The sequence below is a fragment of the Rhineura floridana genome, chromosome 6 (genome assembly GCF_030035675.1).
Source record: "Rhineura floridana isolate rRhiFlo1 chromosome 6, rRhiFlo1.hap2, whole genome shotgun sequence".
NCBI classification, from domain to species: domain Eukaryota; kingdom Metazoa; phylum Chordata; class Lepidosauria; order Squamata; family Rhineuridae; genus Rhineura; species Rhineura floridana.
In genome coordinates this window covers 148,363,142-148,388,534 of record NC_084485.1, presented here as the reverse complement: position 1 = coordinate 148,388,534, position 25,393 = coordinate 148,363,142, and the positions used below count along the sequence as shown (strand labels likewise).

Sequence of the window (25,393 nt, the reverse complement as noted above, 5' to 3'; positions counted from 1 at the left end):
GAGTTGGGCTTCTGAGGATGGCAGCCCCATGGAATAGGTCATCCAATAAAATGTGATTGATTCAATATTGGCCTAGCAGATATTGGGTTAGTTGTCTTGATGTGGTAAGGGTAGAACAAACTTGTGCTAAGTAGCTGAATGCTAAGAGGATCATAGTGCCAAACTTGGCATTAGGTTTGTCTCTCTCGGCAGCTTTCCTCCCACTGTGAATAGTTGGCATGGAGTAAGGGTGGTGGCAACTCAAGCAGAGGCAATGAATAAAAGCTGCTGCACCCACCTGCCACTCTTAATCCAGCTTCCCCCTGCTAGCTATTTATTTTTTAGCTAGTTAGCTATTTGAATTTTTAAAATATAAACTTACGTAAGGACAAACTATATGACAAATAGTTTGACCTTTAGTTGATCTAAAAATTGCAATTCTAAGGATATAGTCTTCTGAATGGCAACTTTTTGTGCAGATCTGAGTGGGAAGACATTGGCTGCAGACAAACAGGTGGCAGTTACAATTTATGGAATGTAGTTTATTTAGCTGTTAAAATCCTGTTCTATAGACTCTGGGACAGGTAGCAATATTTCCTTATTTTATTAATCCTTAAAACTATCCTGTGAGACATGCCACTATTATTTTTTATTATTTATATTATGTCATTATTATGATTATATACCAATGGGGACTGAACCGAAGGCCACACTGTGAGTTCATCTAAGCTGGGAAACTAGAAGCTGGTCAGGAATCAGGATATAAGCATAACATGGTCCGGGAGGTAAGGTGAAGGATGTTGATCTAAGCAGACTCCAGTCACATAAATGGTGCATCTCATGTCTATCTTACCTCTTTCAGCTTTGCAGTATCTTTTGTTGATTGGAAGTTCTGACTGATCTCATTGACTTCTTTTTCAAAGAGGAGACGGACTTCACTAAATCCAGAGCTCACTGGGCCCATGAGTTCCTCCAGTATGGAAGCTAGAAAGGGCTGGATGCTCTCACCACAACATATCTGGATAGGCTCAGATATACTCTCTGAAAGTTTAAGACAGGCATTGACTTAGATCACCAAGAGGACGACTCCAAGGACAAAACAGACTAAGGACACAAATCAAAGTCTAAATGACACCTAATGACATTTTTCAATGAAAGATAAATAGATACACACATTTTTATTTATTGTACCCATGGTGAGAATATGCAAATAGCATCTGGCTCAGTTATTGGCACAATGCATCTTTATACCTTCTGACCAAAGAATATGCTAATCTATTACACACACCAAGTCAGACTGCAACACACATATTGCCCATCATACATATACGCATTTTACTAGTGTACTATATGACAATAGACAGGAAAGGGAAACACTTGTAATATCTCCCAGATCTTTTCATTTAGACTGATACACTTGTTACAATGTTTTAGTTATCATGTCAAGGAAAAAGTATAAATAGAGTTTTTATATATGTGTAATTTTGGGAAACCTGCAAGTTGGATGGCTATTAGCAAAATAGCAATGTCAGTGTGACGAGGCTTGACAATAAGCTTGTGACTTCATTCTGTAAGCAAAATTCATTAACATATCTTTTTCTGGATCTGAAAGTTGGCAGCAGTTAATTTCTTAGAAACACAAAATAGAGTATCCTATTCCTTAGATCAGTGTGTTATTGGTGCCTTATTGCTGTATCAGTTCCTCAGAGTATTAGACTTAGAAAAGGTAATTTAGACTTAGATATTTATGGTAATTCCTATGCATATCTAGGCTTTTCAGATCTTTTTGATGAACAGGATTGCGGCTTTTATCTTTTATTGGTCAACCCAATTTAAATAAAGTGTTGTAAGTTTTAAAACTACATAAGTTTCTTCTGATGCACAGGCACTCAAAGAAAAACAAGACATGCCGCTCCGCTCGCCTGCGCACAGCCTGGACGGGCGGAGCATAGTTGCGGCTGGGGACAAAGCCACAGTCGCCATCTTCAAGGAGGGCAGCATTGCACGTAATATGCATGCGTCACGTGCAGCGTGGGAGGGGCGGAGCATCAAGGGCTTATTTAAGCCCGCACCTCCCCTCCTATTCCTCCTCTTGGTGGCCGACGCCCACCCTACCCTCCCTTGTTCATGGTGTGTTCTGGGTCGCTTCGGGGCTGAGTAGGAATTTTTATCCTGCCCACCCTGGTTGGCGGGTTTTTTTTTGCCTACTCCACACTGTGAGGGTGGGAGGGAATCGGGTTAGGGGGTGTCACAATTAATAGGTGGTTTTGTCTAATTCGGCTAATTGGGCATGGTCTAAATGTTAATACCCTGAGTGGGGCAGTTTTTGTTAGCGCACGGGTGCAGCAAAGTGCGGGAAGGGAAGTAGGTAAGGGCAGCTAGGTGGCCCCCTTAGGCACCTTTGGAGGTGATTGGCGGTTCCAGAGGCCTGTCTGTCAGGGCTTTACGGCTCAAGGGCAGGATATGGGCTGCTTTTGGGGCCAACTTACCTCATCTACCCGAGGGTTGTACAGTCCCCACCCTGGGCGGTGGTGATGTGGGAAGGCCCCCCTACTCACCTACAGGGTGTGGCTGGGGTAAGGGGTAAGCAGATGGGCTTGCCCTTGCCCCAGCAGGGGCTGTCGCCCGAGAGCTGTATGGCAAACTGCTTGCTTATAGACAGTTCCCACACCTAGGTTTTCCCTCTGCAGGTCACTTTACAAGGGGTTTTTGTTTGCTATAATTTTAATAAAGTGGCCCTTGTTCAACCCAAGCTGATGTGTCTGTGTCTGATTTCGCCCCTCAGCCGCAAATATTCACAGCCCAAGATAAAGAGGCTCATATAAGTATTAGTGACTTGTTCTATGAAGATAAAAGATACTTCTGGGCAACACCATGTAAACTAGGGTTGCCAGGTTCAGGGCCTGAGACTGATCCTGTATCTTTAGGAGAAGAGAAAGTCAGCCAAGTGCAGGTGTTCTTGCAACTCTGTAATGGGAAAAACCACAAGGTGGAATTCTCCCTTCCCCCTGCACAACTTTTAAAGATACAGAAGACCTTTTGGAGGCTGGGCCTGGCAACCTGGCAACCCTAATGTAAACTGTATTCCAGAGGAATTTCTTCCAACAAGGAAATGGCTAATGGTAACAGAAGGAAGCTGCAGGATGAGGTTATAATCCATTTTTAGTATCAATAGTAACATAGGCAACACCCATCACCAGTTGGCTGCAGGACTGGGAATTCTGAGTTTTGTGCACTCACACCCATTAAATGATGGAAATGAAAAGTATAGTCCATCCAATGTACCAGACAAAACTTGAGAAGAGTGCCCTTTGACTGAAAAGCACAAAGATGGGTCTACTCCATCTTTCTAGAGTACAAGGAAGAAACCACCAACTTGCATTTAACCAATTTGGATTTAACCAATTTAGCTAAAGTTCAGGGTCAAGAAGTTAAGAGACATATTTTCCTAAAGTTAGTTCATGTTGATGAAATGAGCACAGGATCCTTTGCCCTCTCTTGCAGGAATGGTATCCCGAAAAATTAAAATGTGCCCTGGGAAAGCCCTAGATATCAGGCAGGAACTAGAGTGTTGTGGAGGATCTAGAGCAGGGATGAGGGCCCTCCAGACATTTCTTGGGCTACAACTTCCATCATACCTGACCATTGTCTATGTTGGCTGAAGCTGATCTGAAGGGCCACAGTCTCCCCAAACCTGATCTGGAAGGCAATCAATGTGCATTATTTATTGATCATTTAAGATGTAGCATTGATGATGATGTACTGCCTTCAAGTCGATCCCGACTTATGGCAACCCTATGAATAGGGTTTTCATGGTAAGCGGTATTCAGAGGGGGGTTACCATTGCCTTCCTCTGAGGCTGAGAGGCAGTGACTGGCCCAGGGTCACCCAGTGCGCTTCATGGCTGTGTGAGGATTTGAACCCTGGTCTCCCAGGTTGCAGTCCAACACCTTAACCAATGTAGCATTATATGATAAGAATTCATAATTTCTAACTAAAATGGAGAACGTTTATTCAGTAGAATTGATTTGTAAATGCTCAAGTTTAGGTTTTCCAGACCCATGATAATCCTATATCTGTTTATTAAGAAATATCAATATGATGGGGTTTACCCCCAGCTAAGTGTGCACAGGACTGCACCTTAGTCTAGGAGTTCTATTGTTCACCTTGATGTGCCCTGCATTGGTGTTTACATTGTTTTGCTTTATAGGACTAGGAGCTTCTGTAATATTAATAACAGGCTTGTTGCATCACTTTGCTGCCAGCAGAGTTACTTGCTTCCAGGTCAATCAAGACAAAAAAAAAAGTTTACACTTAAACATGCCTTCTGCCAAGCACCGTTTTCTATGAGCAAGCCTCTGAACCACTTTTGTCAATTCCTTAAGTCTCAAAGCATGAAGATGGAGCAATCCTTAACCAGTTCAAACTTGTGGAAATTTGGGGCCAAGCTTTTGCCCAGAGTGTAAAACTTGGGGTTGCAAACTCATTTTACTAATCATGCTTCTATGCCTTTAATAGCCTTTACTACATCTTATGGGAGCAAATTCCATAACTTAACTGTGTGTTGTGTGAAGAAGCACCTTCTTTTGTCTCTCCTTAATTCTATTTACCTTTTATTTTTCCAACTAAGTGGTTCTTGGAGGTCACAATTTGATCCATGTTTGAACGGATAGTTCCTTCAAGACCTGTGGTGACTTCTTTACATTCCTCTTTCAGTGAACGTAATCCTTCAGAAACCTGCTCTTGGACCAAATGGTAGGTGTCTTCTAGTATCTACAACAACAGAAAGCATGAATGGAGTTAGTCATCAACTTTCATGAAAGCCAGCTATTCCATGAATTAACCATATTGTTGTAAGCACATTCTTTGGATTAAAAAGATTACTGTCACTGAAGGCTGTTGTACATAGCTGGACAGTTGAGAAAGCTTGCTTCATAGTCTTTGATTGCTGGTGGCTATTCCAAGCTACTGGAATTTTTGAAGCACCCCCAGCTGCCTGGGTTGGAAATGAAACAAACAGTTTTAAATATATCTAATGAAAGAAGAAGAGGTGTTAGTATTATAGCTTGCTAGCAAGAAGCAGCCTTGGGGCACTGCCAGGATATGCTGGTACCTTTGAGGAACTGATTTCAGTACTAGTATTATTTGTCTGATTGAAGGCCTGTTTGCTTCCTTTTGCTCAGCCTATACAATTTATTACAAAAGGCACTATAAGTCTCCAGTCCACACTATTCATCTTGTAAAAGGCTGCCCTGAAACTTTCTACTGCTTAAGAAATTAAGGAATGCAAAACAATACTTACACCAAACCATGCCCTCTTTCTGTCATTCCTCTTCCCTTTCATTTTAGGAAGTACCATGCTCTGAAGGCTAGGTAAGAGTTCCTCCATCACAAGGTTGCTGAGAATCTACAAGGGGACAAAATAAAATAATTTTGTTTTCAGCCCCCCAAACAAGTACCTGAACACTGTGAGTGAGGCTACCCCAGCATAAACTCGGAGACTAAGGAACTGGTTCATGCAGGCACATCACTGCATAATAGGGATGGGATTCACTATCTAGTGCTGCTTCGAAAGCATTCTGTCACCCTAACAGGCAGTATTGATTGGAGTTTGTTCTCTGGCCACTTTCTGCTGCTTTTACTTGTCCAATTTTTCCCCTCTCCAAAAGCATTGCTATTAATACTGATATTTTCTTCCAAAAATGTTGACATTAATATTAATGTTTTCTTTCAAAATATTGATGTTTCAAAATATTGACATTTTGAAAGGAAATATTGATAAATTAAAGAAAATACCAATATTTTAAAAGAAAGAAAATACTGATAATTTGAAAGAAAATATTGATAAAGGAAAGGAATGCAGTTTTGCCGCTTCCTCCTTCTTTGCTGTGACTGAAGCTGGTCAGTTTTCACATTAGCAAGCAAGCAGAGACTGGCTGAGGAGGAAAGCAACTTTCAGTGCCCCCCTCCACCTCCTCCTAGAGTCAATGTGGTTGAGGCTTAGCTTTTTTCCTCCTGTTTGGAGTTTGGATTATTGGAGTGGCAGAGAGGGAGACAGAGAGAGAGATGTAATATAATCGAGGGGGGGGAATCCAGTATTGGGGGAAAGCCACTGAAGTTCAGAGCAAACAGGATTGTTTCGCAAAGATGGAGAATATGTGGACCACTGAAAAATCCAGTGCTAAATCTGAATTCAGCGGGATTTTCACTCATCCCTTCTGCATAACCCAACAAATCATAGAGTTGGAAGGGACCTCAAAGGTAATCTAGCTCAACCTCCTACCAATCCAAGAAATGTACTACAACAGCATCTCTGATAAGTGGCCATCCAGCCTCTGTTTAAAAACCTCTAACGAAGGACAGCCCACTATCTTCCAAGGCAGGCTGTTCTATTGTCAAACAACTTGCACCATCAGAAGTTCTTCCTAATGTTTAATCCTCTAAATCAGGGATGGGAAACGTATGGTCCTCCAGATGTCCTTGGACTCCAATTTCCATCAAAACCAGCCAGCCTAGCCAATAGTCGGAGATGATGAGAACTGTAGTTCAGCAACATCTGGAGAGCCGCAGGTTTCCCACCCCTACTCTAAAACCTTTTTCTTGTAATTTGTACCTGTTGGTTGCATGAACTACCTGAAGGTGCCAAGAACTGAACTTAGGCCTTCTGCATGCAAGGCAGATGCTCTGTCACTGAGCTAGGGCCCTCAGGGATGGGGATCCTCTGGACATTGGCTTAATTAGGTCTGTCAGACCTCCCCATTTCCACAAATCCATAATGGCCAAGCCACGCCCACCTGTCCTATACCTGACATCATATATATCAGGTATGGGGGCAGATAAGGGTGGGATTCAGCCAAAAGGATGTTTGTAGGCATGACCAATCAGCGGTGCCTTGCAAAGCCACTTTCAAAATGCAGAGCAAGATGTCTTCAGAAGCTCCTCTTAAAGCCCTCTCAAATAGCTGATTGTTGGATCTTCAGAGCCCAGTTCAAACTGACACACAAAATAGCGGGCAAAAAGCCTCTGCCCCCTTGTTAAATTTGGCCTGCAAGAGATGGGGGAGATAACAATCTGGCCTGCTGGGCTAGAAAGCTTCCCACCCCTGCTCTATACCAAAGATAAACCGGAACAGTTAAAGGATGTTGCCAAATCTATGTTGGTACAATTAGGACATTATGTACAATTTACATATCCATGCTGATATTTATGAGGTTTTGAAATAAACTTTCCTGAAATACTTGTACACAAACCATTGCAAACTGTTCTCCTAGGCTGGAAAATCGTCTTAAAAGTATACATGATCAAAGCCAATATGAGGACACACTTTATGCGTAAGAGTGTACACTTGTTACAGCATGAACTAAGGAGATAATAACGCAGTTCATTTAAGCTCTGTTACAATAGCTCTCAGGGGAGATATGAGCTGTGAGTAATTTCCAATGCCTGCCAAATCAGCAAATGAGATGTAGGATTTTCAGTTACATGTGAAGATGTGCAAGTTTCAAATAATACTTTAATCTTTAATCCCCTGAGACATAAATTTGAGGTTAATGGAGACACCTTGTAGCATCATTTAACCCAAAACAGGGAAGCATGGAAAGTGTGGCTTTCAAAGTATGAGAAGCTAAACTTTTAATAAATGTAGCTACATGCAGGCCTGCATATGATTTCTGCTTAAACACCTATCCTGCCCCTCTCCGTGTACACTCTTAACATTTTATCATTAAGGGCCATAACAGTATTTATATAGTGCCTTTCAAATATTCAGACTACTTCACATACATGATTGTCACAGTAATCCTTACCGTAAGGATCATTATCCCCACATTCCAGGCAACGAGGAGGCTGAGGTTGAACTGGATACCACCCATGTTGGCCTCTGAGGTTTCTGAATGTGTAGTTCAGCCCTTGTAAAGATTCTTAGGGTTTTAAAATACTTTTTGCTTGTAATTTTCTCACCAACTCTTAAGTTTCCCTTAACAAAATAAAAAATGACCCTCTCCCCTGCCCCCCTCTACAAAATAAGCCAAAAGTCACTAACAACAACAAAAACCCGATGACCATGCTGACCACTTGTCATCATATACAACCAATCAGATCCATTCTAGGAGGTAAAATTATTCCAATAACAAGTGTTCTTTGCTAGAACAGCTGAAGAAAAAAAATGGGGGGGATGTCAACAGCTCCCCTGAATTGAGGCTTCCCCAGCCTGATGCCCTCCAGATATATTCTGGATTACAATGAGCCCCAACCAACACCGATGTGCTTCCTGGGGTTGATGGCAGCCATAATCCAACACATCTGGTTGCGGAAGGTTGCCTGAAATTGTAAATGACCGACAGCAAATCTAAGTGGATTTATGTCTTAAATTCAGCAATTAGCCTTTATAGGACACAACCCTTACCTTGTCTTTTATTGTCTGTTTTCCAGTGCAAAAAGGCATGTTATTTGTAGTGGAAAGTAATACACCAAAGTGTTTGGTGCGTGGCTCAATGGCGATTTAATGAAATTTGACTAAATTCGAGGTAGCTTTTCTTGTCCCAAACTTTCTGAACACTTCTTCCCCTACTGTCTCCACAAGTATCCCGGGTAGTCCACAAAACCAAAAGAAGGAAAGTACCTGAATTTCATTGCCAGTCATCATTTCCCATGACCCATAGTGGCCTTTCTCCTGACGGAAAAACTGGACAGCTTCTAGAAATGCTTGAGCTTCAAATGACATTTGCTTGAAAAAATCTGAAAGAAACAATGAATAGGAATTGTTGATTTGGACTAACCAATGCTGATATCTTTCTCATTACTGTATCCAGATTGATTCTACTGATACTGGGTTTCTTTTCTCCCTCCAAAACAAAAAAGGGAAAACATTGATGTTTACTCACTTACTTGTTTGGATGCTTATTCACATTATTTTTTCCTTCAATTTACTGCAGCAACTTTTTCCTAACATCCTCTAGAAAGGATATTAGGCAAAGTCAATCACAGAACGAAAAACAATAATAATTAATGCAACCACCAGCCCAAGAACACTGTTTCTGTAAGTTACTTGCTAAACAGTTTACATGAACATATTAAAGAGTCTGTGGATTCCTGGAAAAATGAAGCTACAGCACTACTCAGTAAGATATCACCATTCAATTCGCAAAGATTTCCAAGCCAATATAGTTAGAAACAGCTATAATTTTTCCATAACATTTTTATAAATGTGCCTTCATCAGGAGTGTAGTTGTCCAGGGTCTTGGGGGGTCTTAGACCCTTCACTTTTTGGGGAGCAGGGTCCCAATGTCTCTAGCATCCTGTGAGCCAATCAGCATGAAAGGGGAGTATGTTAGCCACCGAGAAGAGTTTAACCTGCTTCCTTGTCCTTTCCTGCTGATTAGAGCCCATCAGAGTGAAAGGAGATGAGTCAGCCACTGAGAAGACTCTTTTCAGTAGCAAACACTGTCTCCTTCCATGCTCCTTAGCTCCTCGGGATGTTGTGGGATAAAGCATTAACAAGGATCATTAACAAGGATCTCATTAACATTAACAATAACATTAACATAGCATTAACAAGGATCTCATTCTCAACCCAGCAGTAAAAACGGGGGAAGGGTGTGGCTGTGACTATTATGAAGGGACCCTGCACTTCTGAATTTGCCACTACACTGGCCTTCATGTAGTAAAACAGATATATAGCAGCAACAGAAGGATTTGTGGGGGCCACAAAGGTACATTTGCACATTTCTTACGCTAAGGATTTTCATTAGAAAACAAAGGCAGATTTGTACTCATCTTTCACCTCAAGGGGATATAGTGATGCAAACATCAGTCACTGTAGTCTTCATGTTGTGATCAGAAACCTCAGTAAAAATGAGCTTTTAAACTCACTCACAGGGTTGATCTACTAATTATCTTCCTAATGAGGAAATACGTAATTATGTCCTATTCTGCCAGCAAAAGCGCTCTTTCCTGATGTCCAACACAGGCAGCAATGACTAGATACCACCAGCATCCCACAGCATTCATTATTCGTTTGTTTTGTCCCATTTTGGAGATAGCTCAGTGCCTCCAAAGGATAGCCCAACCAGCACCATCAGTTGGTCAAAAAACAATCTAGGATATACATGCACTGTCCAAAGCCAGGTAAAGAAGAGAAAAAAAGGAGCTCGATGCTTGCCTAGCAAGAACTAGGAGAACTAGGACTTCAGCTGAACCACCAAGTGAACATTAGCCTTAAACCCCTTTTCTATATGGTAGGTCGGATATTGTGCTGGCACAGCAATCACTAGGTATTTATTCTGTGCTGCAAGAAGTACAAGGTTATTACTGCCATCATCTGCTTTTCTGCATGCAAAAGTGCCTGTAAAACCGATTTTAACCACCAGGGGGCAGCTGCTGGAAACTTCCAGCCTGTGCAGGGGTTTGGCCAGATGAAGACACAAAAGCTGTAATTATTGCAGTGATGGGGACTCTGAGTCATGTATTTTCATATTTAACAGCTGTGCTCATCCCTAACCAGACAGGGACAACAAGAGGGCTGGCATTTGGATGTAAACAAAGATGAAACCACCAACCCAGCATATGTGTGCGTGCGCATGCACGCACGCGTGCACACACACACTTCCAGTGTCTATGGAAGGGAAGGCAATATCTAATTAAGTCTATAAAAGCTGCAAGGGAGTCAGTGGCAGCTGGTTCCTTCAAAAAAGGGATACTCTAAGCCTTTTTTGCACCACACTTCCTAGTGACTTTACCCCAACTTCATCCATGGAAACGCATCCTATCAATCATGATAGCTACATGGAACTCCATGTTTAGAGACAGTATGCCAGATCCTGAAGACAGCTGCTCTGAGATGTGTACAAGTATTAAAATAAAAAGTTTGTGTTCCATATACTGCTCCCAGTTTCTTCAAGCCATCTTAGGGAAATGAGTCAGTCAAGTTAAATTTAACCTCAGCTTACATCAAAAACCACTCATGCCCAATTCTCAAACAGAGAAGGGAAAAGTAGAAGAACCTTTAATAACATCCACAAGCCCCTATCCCAACTCTCCCCAATTTTAGCCAAGTCATCCTTGCCTCATAACCTCCTAAAAACATTAGCAAAAAGAGCTGTCACCAAAGTAAGAAGGCCAGTCTCTAAGGTGGCCAGGTGGAAAAGACAAAGGCATCTTTAAAAGTTGTGCAAAAGAGAGAAATTCAGCAAGTGTCGCTTCTTATGCAAGCTACACTGAAATTCTCTCTTCTACAGGAATACCCCACTATACGGACCTTCACTTTACGGACACTCACGAGTACGGACATATTTACAGTAGCACCCTTCCCCTGTTTACATACGTTCGCTTCGCAAGAACGGACACTTAACGGCATGACGCCACCGCCCCATCAGTTTCCAACTACAAACTTGCGTACAGTACATACTGTTAAAATAAGGCCTACTGTGTTTATTTTAGTTATAAATGCGTTATTTACATCAGTTATGCCCATATATGACGATTGCAGTGCAGTACATACATTGATAAGTGAAAAAAGGTAGTGCTTCACTTTAAGTACATTTTCTGTTTACGTACTTGCTCTGGACCCATTGCACACGTTAATGCGGGGTATTCCTGTACACAACTTTAAAGATGCAGGAGCCACTGGGTTATATTCAAAGCTAAGGAGAGCATTCCATCAGCACAAGGATTTCTCCCCCTCTCCTTCTCCCGTGTGCCCCCTAAATCTCTCTTGGAGTTTCCCTCAACCCTCCAAAGCAGATTTGGAGACGGTGTGGGATGTGCAGAGGGGAATACACCCCCTGTCCTCTTTTATATCTGTTAGGGTTGCCAGGTTCATGGCCTGAGACTGATCCTGTATCTTTAGGAGAAGAGAAAGTCAGTCAAGTGCAGGTGTTCTTGCAACCCTGTAATGGGAAAAGCCACAAGGTGGAATTCTCCCTTCCCCTTGCACAACTTTTAAAGATACAGAAGACCTCTTGGTTGCCAGCCTCCAAGAGGTCTTCTGTATCTTTAAAAGTTGTGGAGGGGAAAGGGAGAATTCCACCTTGTGGTTTTTCTCATTACAGTGTTGCAAGAACACCTGCACTTGGCTGACTTTCTCTTCTCCTAAAGATACAGGATCAGTCTCAGGCCAAGAACCTGGCAACCCTAATATCTGTCCATCCTACCAGCCCCTCTCTGCTCCCCCTGTAATTCAAGTAAGTTAGTTGGGAACCTTATGGGGAAATGAAGCCTTCAAGGAGACTTCTCTGGTTTTGGAACCATATTGGATGGGTCCATAACTGGGAGGGTCCAGGCAGTTGTTCGGGTGCTGTACCGTGCAGGACTCAAGGGTAGACTGCAAAGGTGTGCCTACCTTCAGGACCCCCACAATCACCATTACCCCAGACAAACCATCATCCGCTTTCAGTATCTGTAGGCTGTGACTTCTGTCTAAAGAACTTGTGCCTAGCTACAGTGTGAGCTTTGGTATCCTGTCCAAGCCCTTAAGCCCCCCCCCCCGGCCAGAATAGACCACTCCCTGTAAGTGGTTTACAGCCATGTTAAAAATACAATGCAAGACAACTAACAGGAGATGATCTGCATTATTATATGTAAGAATGCTTTTTTGTAATCTTCAAGTGAATTTTTAGAAGTTTTATAATTTTTTTGTTTCTCACGATTCACTTTGTTTTCATTTTGTGTACATTGTTTAGAGATTTATTGCTCAATTATGTTACTTAAAATGTGGATCATTGTTCCTTTTATTAGCAATTGTACTGAATGTAGAATTTATATTGATTTTTGTTGAAATGTAAACCACTTTGAGATTTTTTTAAAAATATAAAGTGGTATACAAGGTAAACAAATAAATAAATAAACTTACAGGTCACCTTTTTTTTCTCTCCTTGGAATTATTAGTATTCCAACCCTTCCTTTCCCCCACTCTCCCATGTATTGTTTTGGCCTTTGTATGGCCCGAATTATCACTAGAAGCTAAAGTGATGAAACTGAGGTTATCATACTTTGGACACATCATGAGAAGACATGATTCACTAGAAAAGACAAAAATGCTGGGAAAAACAGAAGGGAGTAGAAAAAGAGGAAGGCCAAACAAGAGATGGATTGATTCCATAAAGGAAGCCACAGACCTGAACTTATAGGATCTGAACAGGGTGGTTTATGCTACTGGAGGTCGCTGATTCATAAGGTTGCCATAAGTTGTAACCGACTTGAAGGCATATAACAACAAAATGGCCCAAACACGTCATTTGCATTCATGCTTCTCCTGGTGCATCTAGTCCTCCACTACAGCCTACCAATATCTCTAGCACCACTCCCTGCTCCTTATACAGCAACAGTAAGATTCCCTTCAGTCATACAAACAAGTCACAGGAACACGTGTAAGCATAAGCTGTTGGCCCAGGCAAAGTGGGTTTGTGAAGCTTCTAAAAGTTTTACTTGGAAGTATTTTGCTCTTCTGTAATTACATTTTGACAATTTGAACCGCACAACCATTTTATTCTTCAATGCCATTTTGCTACTTGTAATAATAAATAAATTTCTTGAACCCAAACTGGGACTTGTTCTTGCTAATTCCTCCAAGTAATCAAAGTACCGGGCACCTTCTCCAGCTGTACACAAATCTGGGCCCAATATCTCATTGTCTGACTCCTCTGCATGTTTTTTGGTGTTTGTTAAAACCACTTTCCCCCCCCCAAGCTTCTGGGGTGAGTTAAGTTTTTTCTCCCCTGCTATTGTGAATTGTGTTTTTAGCTTACTCTGATTTTTAGCTTGTGTCTGTTTTATTGTTGTTTCTGTTGTATCATACTGTGATTGTGAGCTGTGGGGGTCCTGTGAGATAGAAAGGGTTTTTTTCCAATAAACAAATAAGCAAGCAAGCAAATAAATAATATTCATTGCAGCTGGATTCACAGGATCTCAGCTCATCAAGAGATCAGATCCTTCCAAAATGGATAACTGTAACTTATTCAAAATCTTACATAATTGATACCATTCCTTTAAGTATTGGAACAGTTCAATTCTTTGACAGTAAACCAACTTTGAATGCAGTTTGGGGCTATTAGTCATTTTTCTGGGCAGGCTGGGAACATTGGGATCATCAATTTACCCAAAGGCTATTTTCCCCCCTTAAAGACCATGAAGGAATCAGACTGAACTATTTGGCCTAAAATGTTATGGGGGACATAGCAACAATGCACAAAACATCTAGGAGAACAAGTTATACATTAGTTGGATTAACGTGATGATGTCTCTGGGAGTAATCAGAATGAATAAAGGCATTCAAAATATCCATTACTACACTACTAAAGATTTTTCAAACACTGGAAAAAAGCAGTCAAAGCAACACTGCAATAAGCATTTGGCACTCCAGCATTATTTGGCACAATCCTTACCAACTGAGTGTTCCTTCTATCACCATTGAGTTTAAATAGAATCCGTTTAGATCTGTCCAAGCTTCCTCTTAGTGCCTCTTCTGCAGAATGGGGTGGGGGGAAATACCATTTATAAAGATGAGGGCTTCCTAAGAGAAGTCCTACCAAAAATATTTTATCTTGTGATGTTTCATTAGTTAGATTCAAAAATTAGACCACTACTAAAATTTATGAGGTAGCTCTGTAGCGCAACGTAATTACATCTTGATTCATTCCACAGGGCAGAGACACAATGACTCACTTTTTGGAAGCAAAGGATTAGTTTGCTATGTTAGCTAGCAAAAAAGAAAGGGGGAGGGAGTATTTTGTGAGATGTGAAAGCTGAACACAGCCAAACTAAAACATTATTTTTAATAGGATAGTAAATGCTTTTTTTCTCTCCAAACATGATGCGAATGTGCTAATAAATATACTTTTCATTAGGATCCTATTTTCACCATATATTCAGTTAATTTACACCTTGTCCCATTTGGTTCAGTTGAGTGTGTGTGAGAAAGTGGTGTGGGACTGGGATAGTACAGAGCTATTGAGACAAGATTAAGAAAATACTGAGAAAATAAGATCCTGATGTTATTGACTATGATCAGTGTTTGGTCTCAACATACCAAACAGTATACAGTGACCTCACAAATATATATTACAGAGATACACTTGATTTCTTGCCTGGATTACCTGACACTCGACTCATAGCTGAATGTGTGAACTGTCTCCACTGAAAAACATGGCATCTGAGTTGATATTAAAGTTCTCTCTATGGCATTTTGATGATTCATTTCTTCATCTTTGTAGTGATGGCTTATCTGTGATTACTCAGTCACACACAAGTACCCAATTGATAGGTGAATTGTCTCTCACAGAGAGCGATTCATGCAGCACCTTCCTCACCTGTTTCTGTGAGCCTGAGAATACTCTGCTTGAGGGAAGGGGAACCTATGGCCCTCCAGGTGAGGTTGACCTCCAAATCCAATCAGCCCCAGTCAGCATCGTCAACAGTCAGTCACAACTGAAGTTGAACTCCAGCAACACACAGAGGGCCACAGGTTCACCATCCCTGCTCTACCTACCTACACAAGGGAGAATCTGTGTGTGCAGTCTGAGGAATTTCCTTCACAGTACATGAAAGTCCTCCCAAGATCAGAGCTTTGAAGTATTTCCAGTGCCTGTATTCAAACATACAAAAATATATTAAGGTATAATAACTGAGTTTGGTTCACTCACAGACATTGAAGATCCATACCTCCTGACACCTATTTGGACACAGACAGTTGTAAAAGATGCTCATGTGTGGCTAACAGTGCAACAACCCTATGCATGTCTACTCAAAAGCAAGTCCCATTGAGTTCTATGGGACATATTCCCAGGTAAGCATAGATAGGACTGCAGCCATTGGAGGCTGGTGGCCCTTATGTTAGTGGGGCAGTGAATCTGCTCCGGGTTTTAGTCTGAACTTTCAATGAGAACTTTCTGAACTCCTTTAAAGTTCAGACTAAAACCTGAAGTAGATTCATTGTCCCACTGACATCAGAGCCACCAGCCTCCACTGACTGAAGCCTAAAACTGTATTGAAGTATATTTCTGTATATATGCAGGCTTGTCTTCAGACCAGGCCAAATTTTTAAAATCTAACAAGCTACAAAATGAAGTACTGTAACTGGGGACAATACTCAGTTGGTGTAATCCATTTCTTTCTCAGTATCACCCAGGAAAGAAAATGGATTAGAGGCGAGAATAAAAAGCCAGAAACCTTAACAGTCAGGTGTATTTTGTGTCCACTGGTTTCAGCATTCAGACAGGAGAAACTGGTATTTGTGACTTTGTCACTGTAGAGAAAAGCTGAAGAAAGTGAGAGCGCATTGGTGACCCTGGTGTCTGTTAACTCTTCGAGAAAAAACTTCTAGCCTCAGGCTTTTTGCTGCCAAGAGCATCTCTTTAAGGGAATTTACAGCATCCAGATGTCTCAAACTGTTCAAGGCCAAGCTAATCCTGAGGCAGACTGAAGGCTCCAGCTGAGGGTCAAACTACAGATGATGTTACAATGAGTTTTGGCATTTTTGTCTCTGTGCTATTGGGACTGTGGTACAGGGGATGGGGGTTAACCCTAACTCCCATGCCAATGTCCCAAAGGAAATCCTCCCGGGGGCTGCTATTTGCATCTGTAGTAGTTTCCCTCCGGGGGCAGGAATCAGCTGGCAGGAGGAATCAATGGGACTGTGGCATGGGGGGGGAAAGGTGTATACCTGCCTCATCATACACTTTGGTCCTGATGCGGATTGATGGCCCCTGCAGCTGCTATTTACTGGACATTAATACTGGCTTCATTGTCCTATGCTAATTTTTTAAATTTTATTTTATTTTTGGTGTATTTATGCAGTTTGAGAGAAAGAACGAGAGCGAGAAAACTTTGGTTTGGTACTTTTTAGGTGAAAAGCAGTACAATAAATAAATCATTCATTAAGTTTTTTTAAAAAACAGACACAGACAGAAACACAAAAATGTCTTTTATGTCATGTGTAGTTTCTTGAGCCTCAGACGGTAAAATTTAAATGCAGCTTAAAGGTGGTAAATTTTGGGAAATGTTTTTCAGAGGTAGACTGCTCCTGGTCCTAAGCAAACGGATTCCATCTACCTTGTAGCAATTGCTCTAAAAACTCTGTGCAAAATGCACATGTCCAGCATGGAATTTCTTCTACTGTGCACCACCAGCCATATTAAGGCCAACCAGGTGCAGGTTATTTGTGTTAGGTGACAGAGCAGGCAGGCCTGAGAAAGAAGTGGCAGAGACGACCTAAGAGAAGGTATGTAAACGAAGGTTATTCCTATATTTCCCTTTCTCTTTCTCTGATCTACGGGAAGTGCAGAAATCTGATCTTCCTTTGTCTTGGTTCTATCTTAAGTTAAGAGGTTCATGTCTTACTAATGCTCCATCTATCAACATTTCAGGGTTAAGTATTTGGAAGGCAGGGAGATCCATAAGGTTTTTGTCTTCAGTCAATTTATTCAACAGCACAAAAGCATTAAGCACAACATCTTCAAATGTAATTAAGGACAACCCAGTCAAATCAATGTTTTCCAATTTTGCACCTTCCATAAGCCACAGAATTAAGTTATAGAGAAGCAAATAGCACAAACCAGCTAAGTAATTTGCAAGCAAAAAAGAAAGTCGTTCATCCATGTTTACACAAGGTAAATCCTTGAAACAAATATCCAACTTAGAGAACAGTGGCTTAACTGTCTGGCCCTCCGCCCTACAATGTAGCCAGACAGTTAACCCACTGCCACCCTGTGTGAAGAAATAGACCCAAGCCTGAAGAATAATGCTCTTTCCTTCCCTTTACCGGTCCCAAGGAACTAGATGACAGGCTATGAGTATATGTGCATGCCCCTCCCCACTGTCACTAGGGAAGGAGGAGTAGGGTCTGGCTCTGTTCTCTGGCTCACCCCTGTAGTCAGGTTTGGGCAAACGGGTGCACTCCCCGCGATTTGTTTTGGTAAAATTGTCCTTTTAATTTGTGACATGACAGACAATGAAAGCCTCCATTTAAAGAAAACAGCTTGTTGGAAGAGCAGGAGAAATGTAAGAATCATAGAATAGTAGAGTTGGAAGGGGCCTATAAGGCCATCAAGTCCAACCCCCTGCTCAATGCAGGAATCCAAATCAAGCATTCCCGACAGATGGCTGTCCAGCTGCCTCGTGAATGGCTCCAGTGTCGTTGAGCCCACTACCTCTCTCGGTAGTTGGTTCCATTGTCGTATGGCTCTAACAGTTAGGAAGTTTTTCCTGATGTCCAGGCGAAATCTGGCTTCCTGCAACTTGAGCCCATTATTCCATGTCCTGCACTCTGGGATGATCAAGAAGAGATCCCAGCCCTTCTCTGTGTGACAACCTTTCATGTACTTGAAGAGTGCTATCATATCTCCCCTCAGTCTTCTCTTCTCCAGGCTAAACATGCCCAGTTCTTTCAGTCTCTCCTCATAGGGCTTTGCTTCCAGTCCCCTGATCATCCTTGTTGCCCTGCTCTGAACCTGTTCCAGTTTGTCTGCATCCTTCTTGAAGTGCGGAGACCAGAACTGGACGCAGTACTCAAGATGAGGCCTAACCAGTGCTGAATAGAAGGGAACTAATACTTCACGTGATTTGGAAACTATACTTCTGTTAATGCAGCCTAATATAGCATTTGCCTTTTTTGCAGCCACATCACACTGTTGACTCATATTCAGCTTGTGATCAACGACAATTCCAAGATCCTTCTCACATATCATATGGCTGAGCCAAGTATCCCCCATCTTATAACTGTGCATTTGGTTTCTTTTTCCTAAGTGTAGAACTTTGCATTTATCCCTGTTGAATTTCATTCTGTTGTTTTCAGCCCAATGTTCCAGCCTATCAAGGTCCTTTTGAATTTTCCTTCTGTCTTCCACAGTATTAGCTATGCCCCCCCCAATTTTGTATCATCTGCAAATTTGATAAGCATGCTCTGTACCTCCTCATCCGAGTTGTTAATAAAAATGTTGAAGAGCACTGGGCCCAGGACCGAGCCCTGTGATACCCCACTTGTTACTTCCACCCAGTTTGAGAAGGAACCATTGATAAGCAGTCTTTCAGTAGGATTCTGGAGCCAACTGTGGATCCATCTGATAGTTGTTCCATCCAGCCCACATTTAGCTAGCTTGCTAATCAGAATATCATGGGGCACTTTGTCAAAAGCTTTGCTGAAGTCAAGATATATTATGTCCACAACATTCCCACAGTCTACAAGGGAGGTTACCTGATCAAAAAATGAGATAAGATTAGCTTGGCAGGATTTGTTCTTCATAAATCCATGTTGGTTCCTAGTAATCACTGCATTGGTTTCAAGGTGCTTACAGATTGACTGCTTTATAATCTGCTCCAGAGTTTTCCCAGGGATTGATGTTAGGCTGACTGGTCTGTAGTTCCCCGGTTCCTCCTTCTTGCCTTTTTTGAAGATAGGGACAACATTAGCTCTCCTCCAGTCATCCGGCACTTCACTAGTCCTCCACTATTTCGCAAAGATAATAGAGAGCGGTTCTGAGAGTTCTTCAGCCAGTTCCTTCAATACTCTAGGATGCAGTTTATCGGGCCCTGCCGATTTGAACTCATTCAAAGTGATTAGGTATTCCCTGACCGTTTGTCTGTCAAGCTCAAGCTCCAATTCTGTCCCTTCTACTTCATGTTTTCTGGGAGGGTCCTAGACCCTTTTCTGGGAGAAGACTGAGCCAAAGGAGGAATTGAGCACTTCTGCCTTTTTTTTCTCATCTGTTATCATTTTGCCATCCTCACTGAGTAGCTGTGCCACCATTTCTTTTCTCTCTAGTCTTTTACTATGGATGTACCTGAAGAAAGCTATTTTGTTGCTTTTAGCATCCCTCGCTAGCCTCAGCCCATTCTCAGCTTTAGCCTTCCTGACACCATCCCTGCAATTCTGTGATACCTGCCTGTACTCTTCCTTTGTGGCCTGGCCTTCTTTCCACTTCCGGTATGTGTCCTTTTTGGTTTTCAAGTCTTCTCTAAGCTTTTTGTGAAGCCACATTGGCTTCTTCTGCTGTTTCCCCCCTTTTTTCCTTGCTGGAATTGCTTGCTATTGCGCTTTTAGAATTCCTTTTTTAGAAACTCCCACCCATCTTGGACTCCTTTTCTCATTAGGGTCGCTTGCCAAGGAGTCATACTTACAATTGTTCCGAGTTTATTAAAATCAGCTTTCCTGAAGTCTAGGGTGTGCTACTCTCAGCTTTTGCTTCTGTTAAAATCAAGAATTCAAGTATGGTGTGGTCACTTTCCCCCAGAGTTCCCATAACTGCCACTTCATCCATCAAATCATCTCTGTTGGTTAGAATCAAGTCTAGGATTCTAGTTGCTTCCTCCACTTTCTGTAGGAGAAAGTTATCTCCAACACAAGTCAGAAATTTATTGGAGGGCCCGTGTTTGGCAGAATTTGTCTCCCAACAGAAACCAGGATAATTGATTATTACATCATGCCTCTTCGAAACATTGGCAATTTGCTGACTTCCGGGAAGGGTGACTTAGCCTGTGCCTGCTTTTGAGACGGGCTCCTGCCTCAAAAGAAGCTTATTCAGATATATCAGTCAGTTTTTTCTTTTTTTTTTGACTGATTAAACTTCTCCCGGGTAGGGAGAAACGAAGAGATTAACCTCAAAGCCTATTTTTGTTGGGACGACCAGATCTCATTAATTTATGGGACGAGGTCCAGCCGACGAAGGTGGGACGGATTTTCAACAGCAAGCTCTATCTGATAAAGCGAACGTTCACCTTATCTTCTAAGAGAGAACGCACTAACAGGCAAGCACCCTTCTTTCTATATTTTTCTTTTACTTGACTTAAATTGTTGCTGTTTAAAAGAGATTTGCCAGATTGATCGGTTTTTGACATCTCACTGGGGAGCCGTAACTTCTCTCTGCTACGCACTAATTAATAGCTTATCTCTGTTTTTGTTGCAAAAAGCTGTCCTGGATTTGCATTCTAAAGATACACACAGAAGAGGGATTTCTATTCCAGATTTTTATTTTGAAAAATATTATACTGTTTTGAGACTACTCTCTTTTTGGTCTATTTTATTTTGACGAATCTGTTTCTTGACGATTGCCATTAATTGCTTCGATCCTGGGAACTGCATTTTGTTTACTTAACTATTGGAGAGATAAGGCTGTCTGCTCTGTTTATACTGTGATGTCACCAAGTTTGGAGTATTAACCCAATTGTTGCTGAAATAAGAAGTGGTTTTCCTATATTTTTCTTTTAAAATGGCAATTAAGAAAGTGGCTGAGAATCTGGAAATAACTATGTTTCAGAGAATAATGAATGAGATTGAGATAACGAAAATTGAATTGAGTAAAATGAAGCAGGAGATTAAAGATATAAGGGTCCCTGTGAGAGAGGTGACCCTGGAAGGGGTCCCTGTGAGAGAGGAGACCCCGGAGATTGGAATAGGGGTCCCTGTGAGAGAGGAGACCCTGGAGACTGGAATAGGGGTCCCTGTGAGAGAGGAGATCCCGGAGATTGGAACAAACGTGGAACAGGAACAAGATTTGGAGTCTATGGACTTTAGAAATAAAATCTATTGTTTGGAACTCAATGTTATCTCTGAAGAAATTAATGAAGATTCTAGAGATAAAGTTATCAATGGCATGGATTATCTTCTGGACTGGAATGATGTGATGGAGCCCAATATAGAGAAAATCTATGGAATTAACTGCAGCCATGTGACAATGGAAAAACTTTTAAGAGATGACCCAGTGTATTTTGAAAAAAAGAACAGAGATATGATTTTACAGCAGTATTTCAGCAACTTATTCAGAATGGATGGCAAGAAAATATTTGGGATAGAGGTAATTCCCATCAGACTCTTATTATATGACTATGGCTTTGACAGCAAGATTATTATGGAATACTGATAATGGAAGATTGGATATTGAAATTACTGGACTTAACAAGACTACTCAAGATGGAAGATGGAAAATGGAACTAATAGAGATAATAGAACAATGGCTACTGAAATTACTGAACCTAACAGATTCTGATGTGATGGATTAATTGAAATGTTTATTTTGACTATGGTTATGACAATAAGATTATCATAATTAGTAATGAGATGGATTAATCGATATGCTTATCTGGAAAAAAAAAATTGATAGATATATTTCTTAAAGAATTGAAACCTCTCTTTGACTTTTTGTGGAAAGAATAAAGTAATGTTTATGAGATTTGATGATTAAGTAAGATAACTACTGGAGGAAAGTGATTTTATAATATGACTTAAGAGACAGGATTGCTATATATTATAGACTTATAACTGATTTGATCTTTGACAAATGGGAAGTCAATATTTTACTCTTTATTTTTTATTTTTGTTTTTTTTTTTTCTTCTTTTCTTTTTTTCTTTTTGTTTAACTATTTTTGATTTTGTTTTTTGTCTTTGAATGCTTTATGATTTTGTCTTGTATGTTTTATGAAAATCTGAATAAAATTATTGAAAAAAAAAAAAAAAAAAAAAAAAAAAAGAAACATTGGCAATTTGCTTTTCAAAAGTTACATTCTCGTCTTCTCCTTGACTGGGTGGTCGGTAGTAGACTCCAAGCACCACATTCCTTTTATTACTTGCCCCATTAATTTTAATCCAGATACTCTCTGTGGAGCTACCAAGCTCATCTTCCTGATTTTTCTGTGCAGGGATATATATTTTTAACATATAGCGTGACTCCACCTCCCTTTTCATTCCTTCTGTTCTTTTTGAACAAGTTATATCCTTCAATTGCTGTATTCCAGTCATGGGAGTCATCCCACCAAGTTTCAGTTATACCTATCAAGTCGTAATTGCCCTCATGTATTAAGAGTTCAAGTTCGTCCTGCTTGTTTCCCATGCTCTGTGCATTAGTATACAGACATCGAAGACCATGTGATTTATGACTTGGCTTCCTTACTACTTTTTTCTGAGGACTGTTACTGGGCCCTATTAGAGCTGATCTCTCTGTTCTCATTACTGTGCACAAGCCTTTATCAGTCGTTACCAGAGCTTGGAAAAGTTACTTTTTTGAACTACAACTCCCATCAGCCCAATCCAGTGGCCATGCTGGCTGAAGCTGATGGGAGTTGTAGTTCAAAAAAGTAACTTTTCCAAGCTCTGGTCGTTACCACCAAGTTTACATCTCCCTCCCCCTTAGGATTCAGTTTAAAGCCCTCCTGATGAACTTCTCCATGCTGTGGCCAAACACATTCTTCCCAGTCCTTGTGAGACCCATCACTTGCCAGCAGTCCATCTCCCAGGAAGTATAGCCCGTGGTCCCAGAATCCAAATCTCTCACATTGGTACCACCTTTGTAGCCATTCATTCACACAGAGTATTTCCCTTTCCCTTTCTACTCCTCTTCTAAGTACTGGAAGGATGGATGAAAAAACTATCTGGGCCACAAAAGTCCTTGAGTTTCCTTCCCAGATCTTCATAGTCTGATGTGATTTCTTCATAGCTCCGTTTGGCAGTATCATTTGTTCCCACATGGATGAGGAGAAAGGGATACCTGTCGGTGGGCTTGATGAGTGATGGCAACCCTTCCATCACATCTGTAATCCGTCCTACTGGTAGATAGCATACCTGGCGAATCTACAGATCTTCTCGGCATACTTGGGTTTCGATCTCTCCCAGTAGGGAGTCTCCCACTACTAGTACTCTTCTTGTTGTGGGACTTGGCCCCAAGTCCAACCCGTTCAATGCAGGAATCCAATGTAAAGCATACCTGACAGACGGCTTCCAGTGCTGGACAGCTCACCACCTCCCTATTACCTAGGTAATTGGTTCCATTGTTTTACTGCTCTAACAGGTAGTGTTGTGAGACAGTCAACTCAGAAGGAACAGGAAAGGGGGAGGCATGAGTTTCAAGCACCTCCGCAGTCAGAAGGAGCAGAGTTGGAGATTGTTGTGTCTGAGCAGGATAGAGGAGGAGGGGAACAGCCTGCTTTTCAGCCAGTTCCCATGAGTAACGTTCTTGCAGAGGAGCAGAGCGCGCCGCCCCCAGTCGATGCACAGGATCAGTGGGAGGAAGCTTCAGAGTTAGAACCAGCTCCTCCTTTCCCAAGCAGTTCCCATGAGGAATCCAGTGTGGCGCCGCCCGCTGACCTCGAGCCTGTTGCTCGAGAGCAATTGTCTTCCGATGAGCAGTTGGAGGCGCGCCCCCTCTTCCCCCGTTCCCGCCGCCGCGAGAAACGGGCAGGGCAGAGACAGGAATTACGAAGGAGTCAGAGATTACATTCAAAGACATTTCCTTTATAAGCCAGCCGTCGGCAGTGGGGGGTCGTTGCGTCAACTTCCTTCACACATTTCAGAGCATGTCTAAAGTATAGTTAGGGACTTTAGTGAAGTAGTGTAGGTTTTCCTATGAAGCGCAATGCTTTTGATGTATCTATTACTCTAATAAAACGAGATTTACTCGCACACACGCACCTGCCTCATTCTTTTGGCTCTGGACGGGACAGGTAGAAAGTTTTTCTGATGTTCAGCTGATATCTGGCTTCCTGTAACTTGAGCTCATTATTCTGTGTCCTGGATGATTGAGAAGAGATCCTGGCCCTCCTCTGCACGACAAGTACTTGAAGAGTGCTATCATATCTCCCCTTTGTCTGCTCTCCTCATAGAGCTTTGTTTCCAGTCCCCTGATCATCCTTGTTGCCCTCCTCTGAACCTGTTCCAGTTTATCTGCATTCTTCTTAAAGTGCGGTGTCCAGAACAGGATGCAGTACTCAGGATGTGGTCTTACTAGTGCCGAACAGAGGGGAGCTAGTACTTCACATGATTTGGAAGCTATACTTCTGTTAATGCAGCCTAAAATAGCATTTGCCTTTTTTGCAGCCACATCACATTGCTGGCTCATATTCAGCTTGTGATCAATGATTCCAAGATCCTTTTCACATGTAGTATTGCTGAGCCAAGTACCCCCATCTTGTAACTATGCGTTTGGTTTATTTTTCCTAGGTATAGAACTTTGCACTTATCCCTGTTAAATTTCATTCTATTGTTAACTCCTCCTTCTATTGTTAACTCCTCCGCTTTGAGATATTTTAGAAAGTAAGTGGTCTGTAAATGGAAATAAGAATAAGTATTAGATAGAAATTACTATCTATTTGCTTTTGGTGCAGTTTCTTATTATCTCCTTAATGGCTTATTTCGAATCCTTTAATAAATCTTGAATTAGAAGTCTAGAGTTGACTGAGTACTTGCTAGCTGATAGGGTTGGTCTCACCCACATGTTGGCTGACATGTTTAAAGCTATTTGGTTAATAGAAGAAGAAAAAATAAAATGAACTTCCTTCAAGTCAATTCCGACTTATGGCGATCATATGAATAGGGTTTTCATGGTAAACGGTATTCAGAGGTGGTTTACCATTGCCTTCCTCTGAGGCTGAGAGGCAGTGACTGGCCCAGGGTTACCCAGTGAGCTTCATGGCTATGTGGGGATTCGAACCCTGGTCTCCC

General features: G+C 41.6%; 1 protein-coding gene across 2 annotated transcripts in view; it reads right to left on the bottom strand.

Moving 5' to 3' along the window:
• Nucleotides 1–25,393, bottom strand: part of NIBAN1 (niban apoptosis regulator 1) — a 112,265-nt gene that overhangs the window by 10,103 nt on the left and 76,769 nt on the right. The window contains exons 1-5 of one of the 2 annotated variants that reach the window (XM_061634046.1): nt 14,358–14,413; nt 8,600–8,715; nt 5,282–5,386; nt 4,590–4,752; nt 833–1,020 (exon numbers count right to left, since the gene is read on the bottom strand). In XM_061634046.1, the coding sequence (XP_061490030.1) occupies nt 833–1,020; nt 4,590–4,752; nt 5,282–5,386; nt 8,600–8,701 (558 nt within the window). In that variant the 5' untranslated portion in view covers nt 8,702–8,715; nt 14,358–14,413. Of the gene's footprint in view, nt 1–832; nt 1,021–4,589; nt 4,753–5,281; nt 5,387–8,599; nt 8,716–14,357; nt 14,414–25,393 lie in introns of those variants that run through there. The other variant, XM_061634045.1, reaches the window with a different exon arrangement.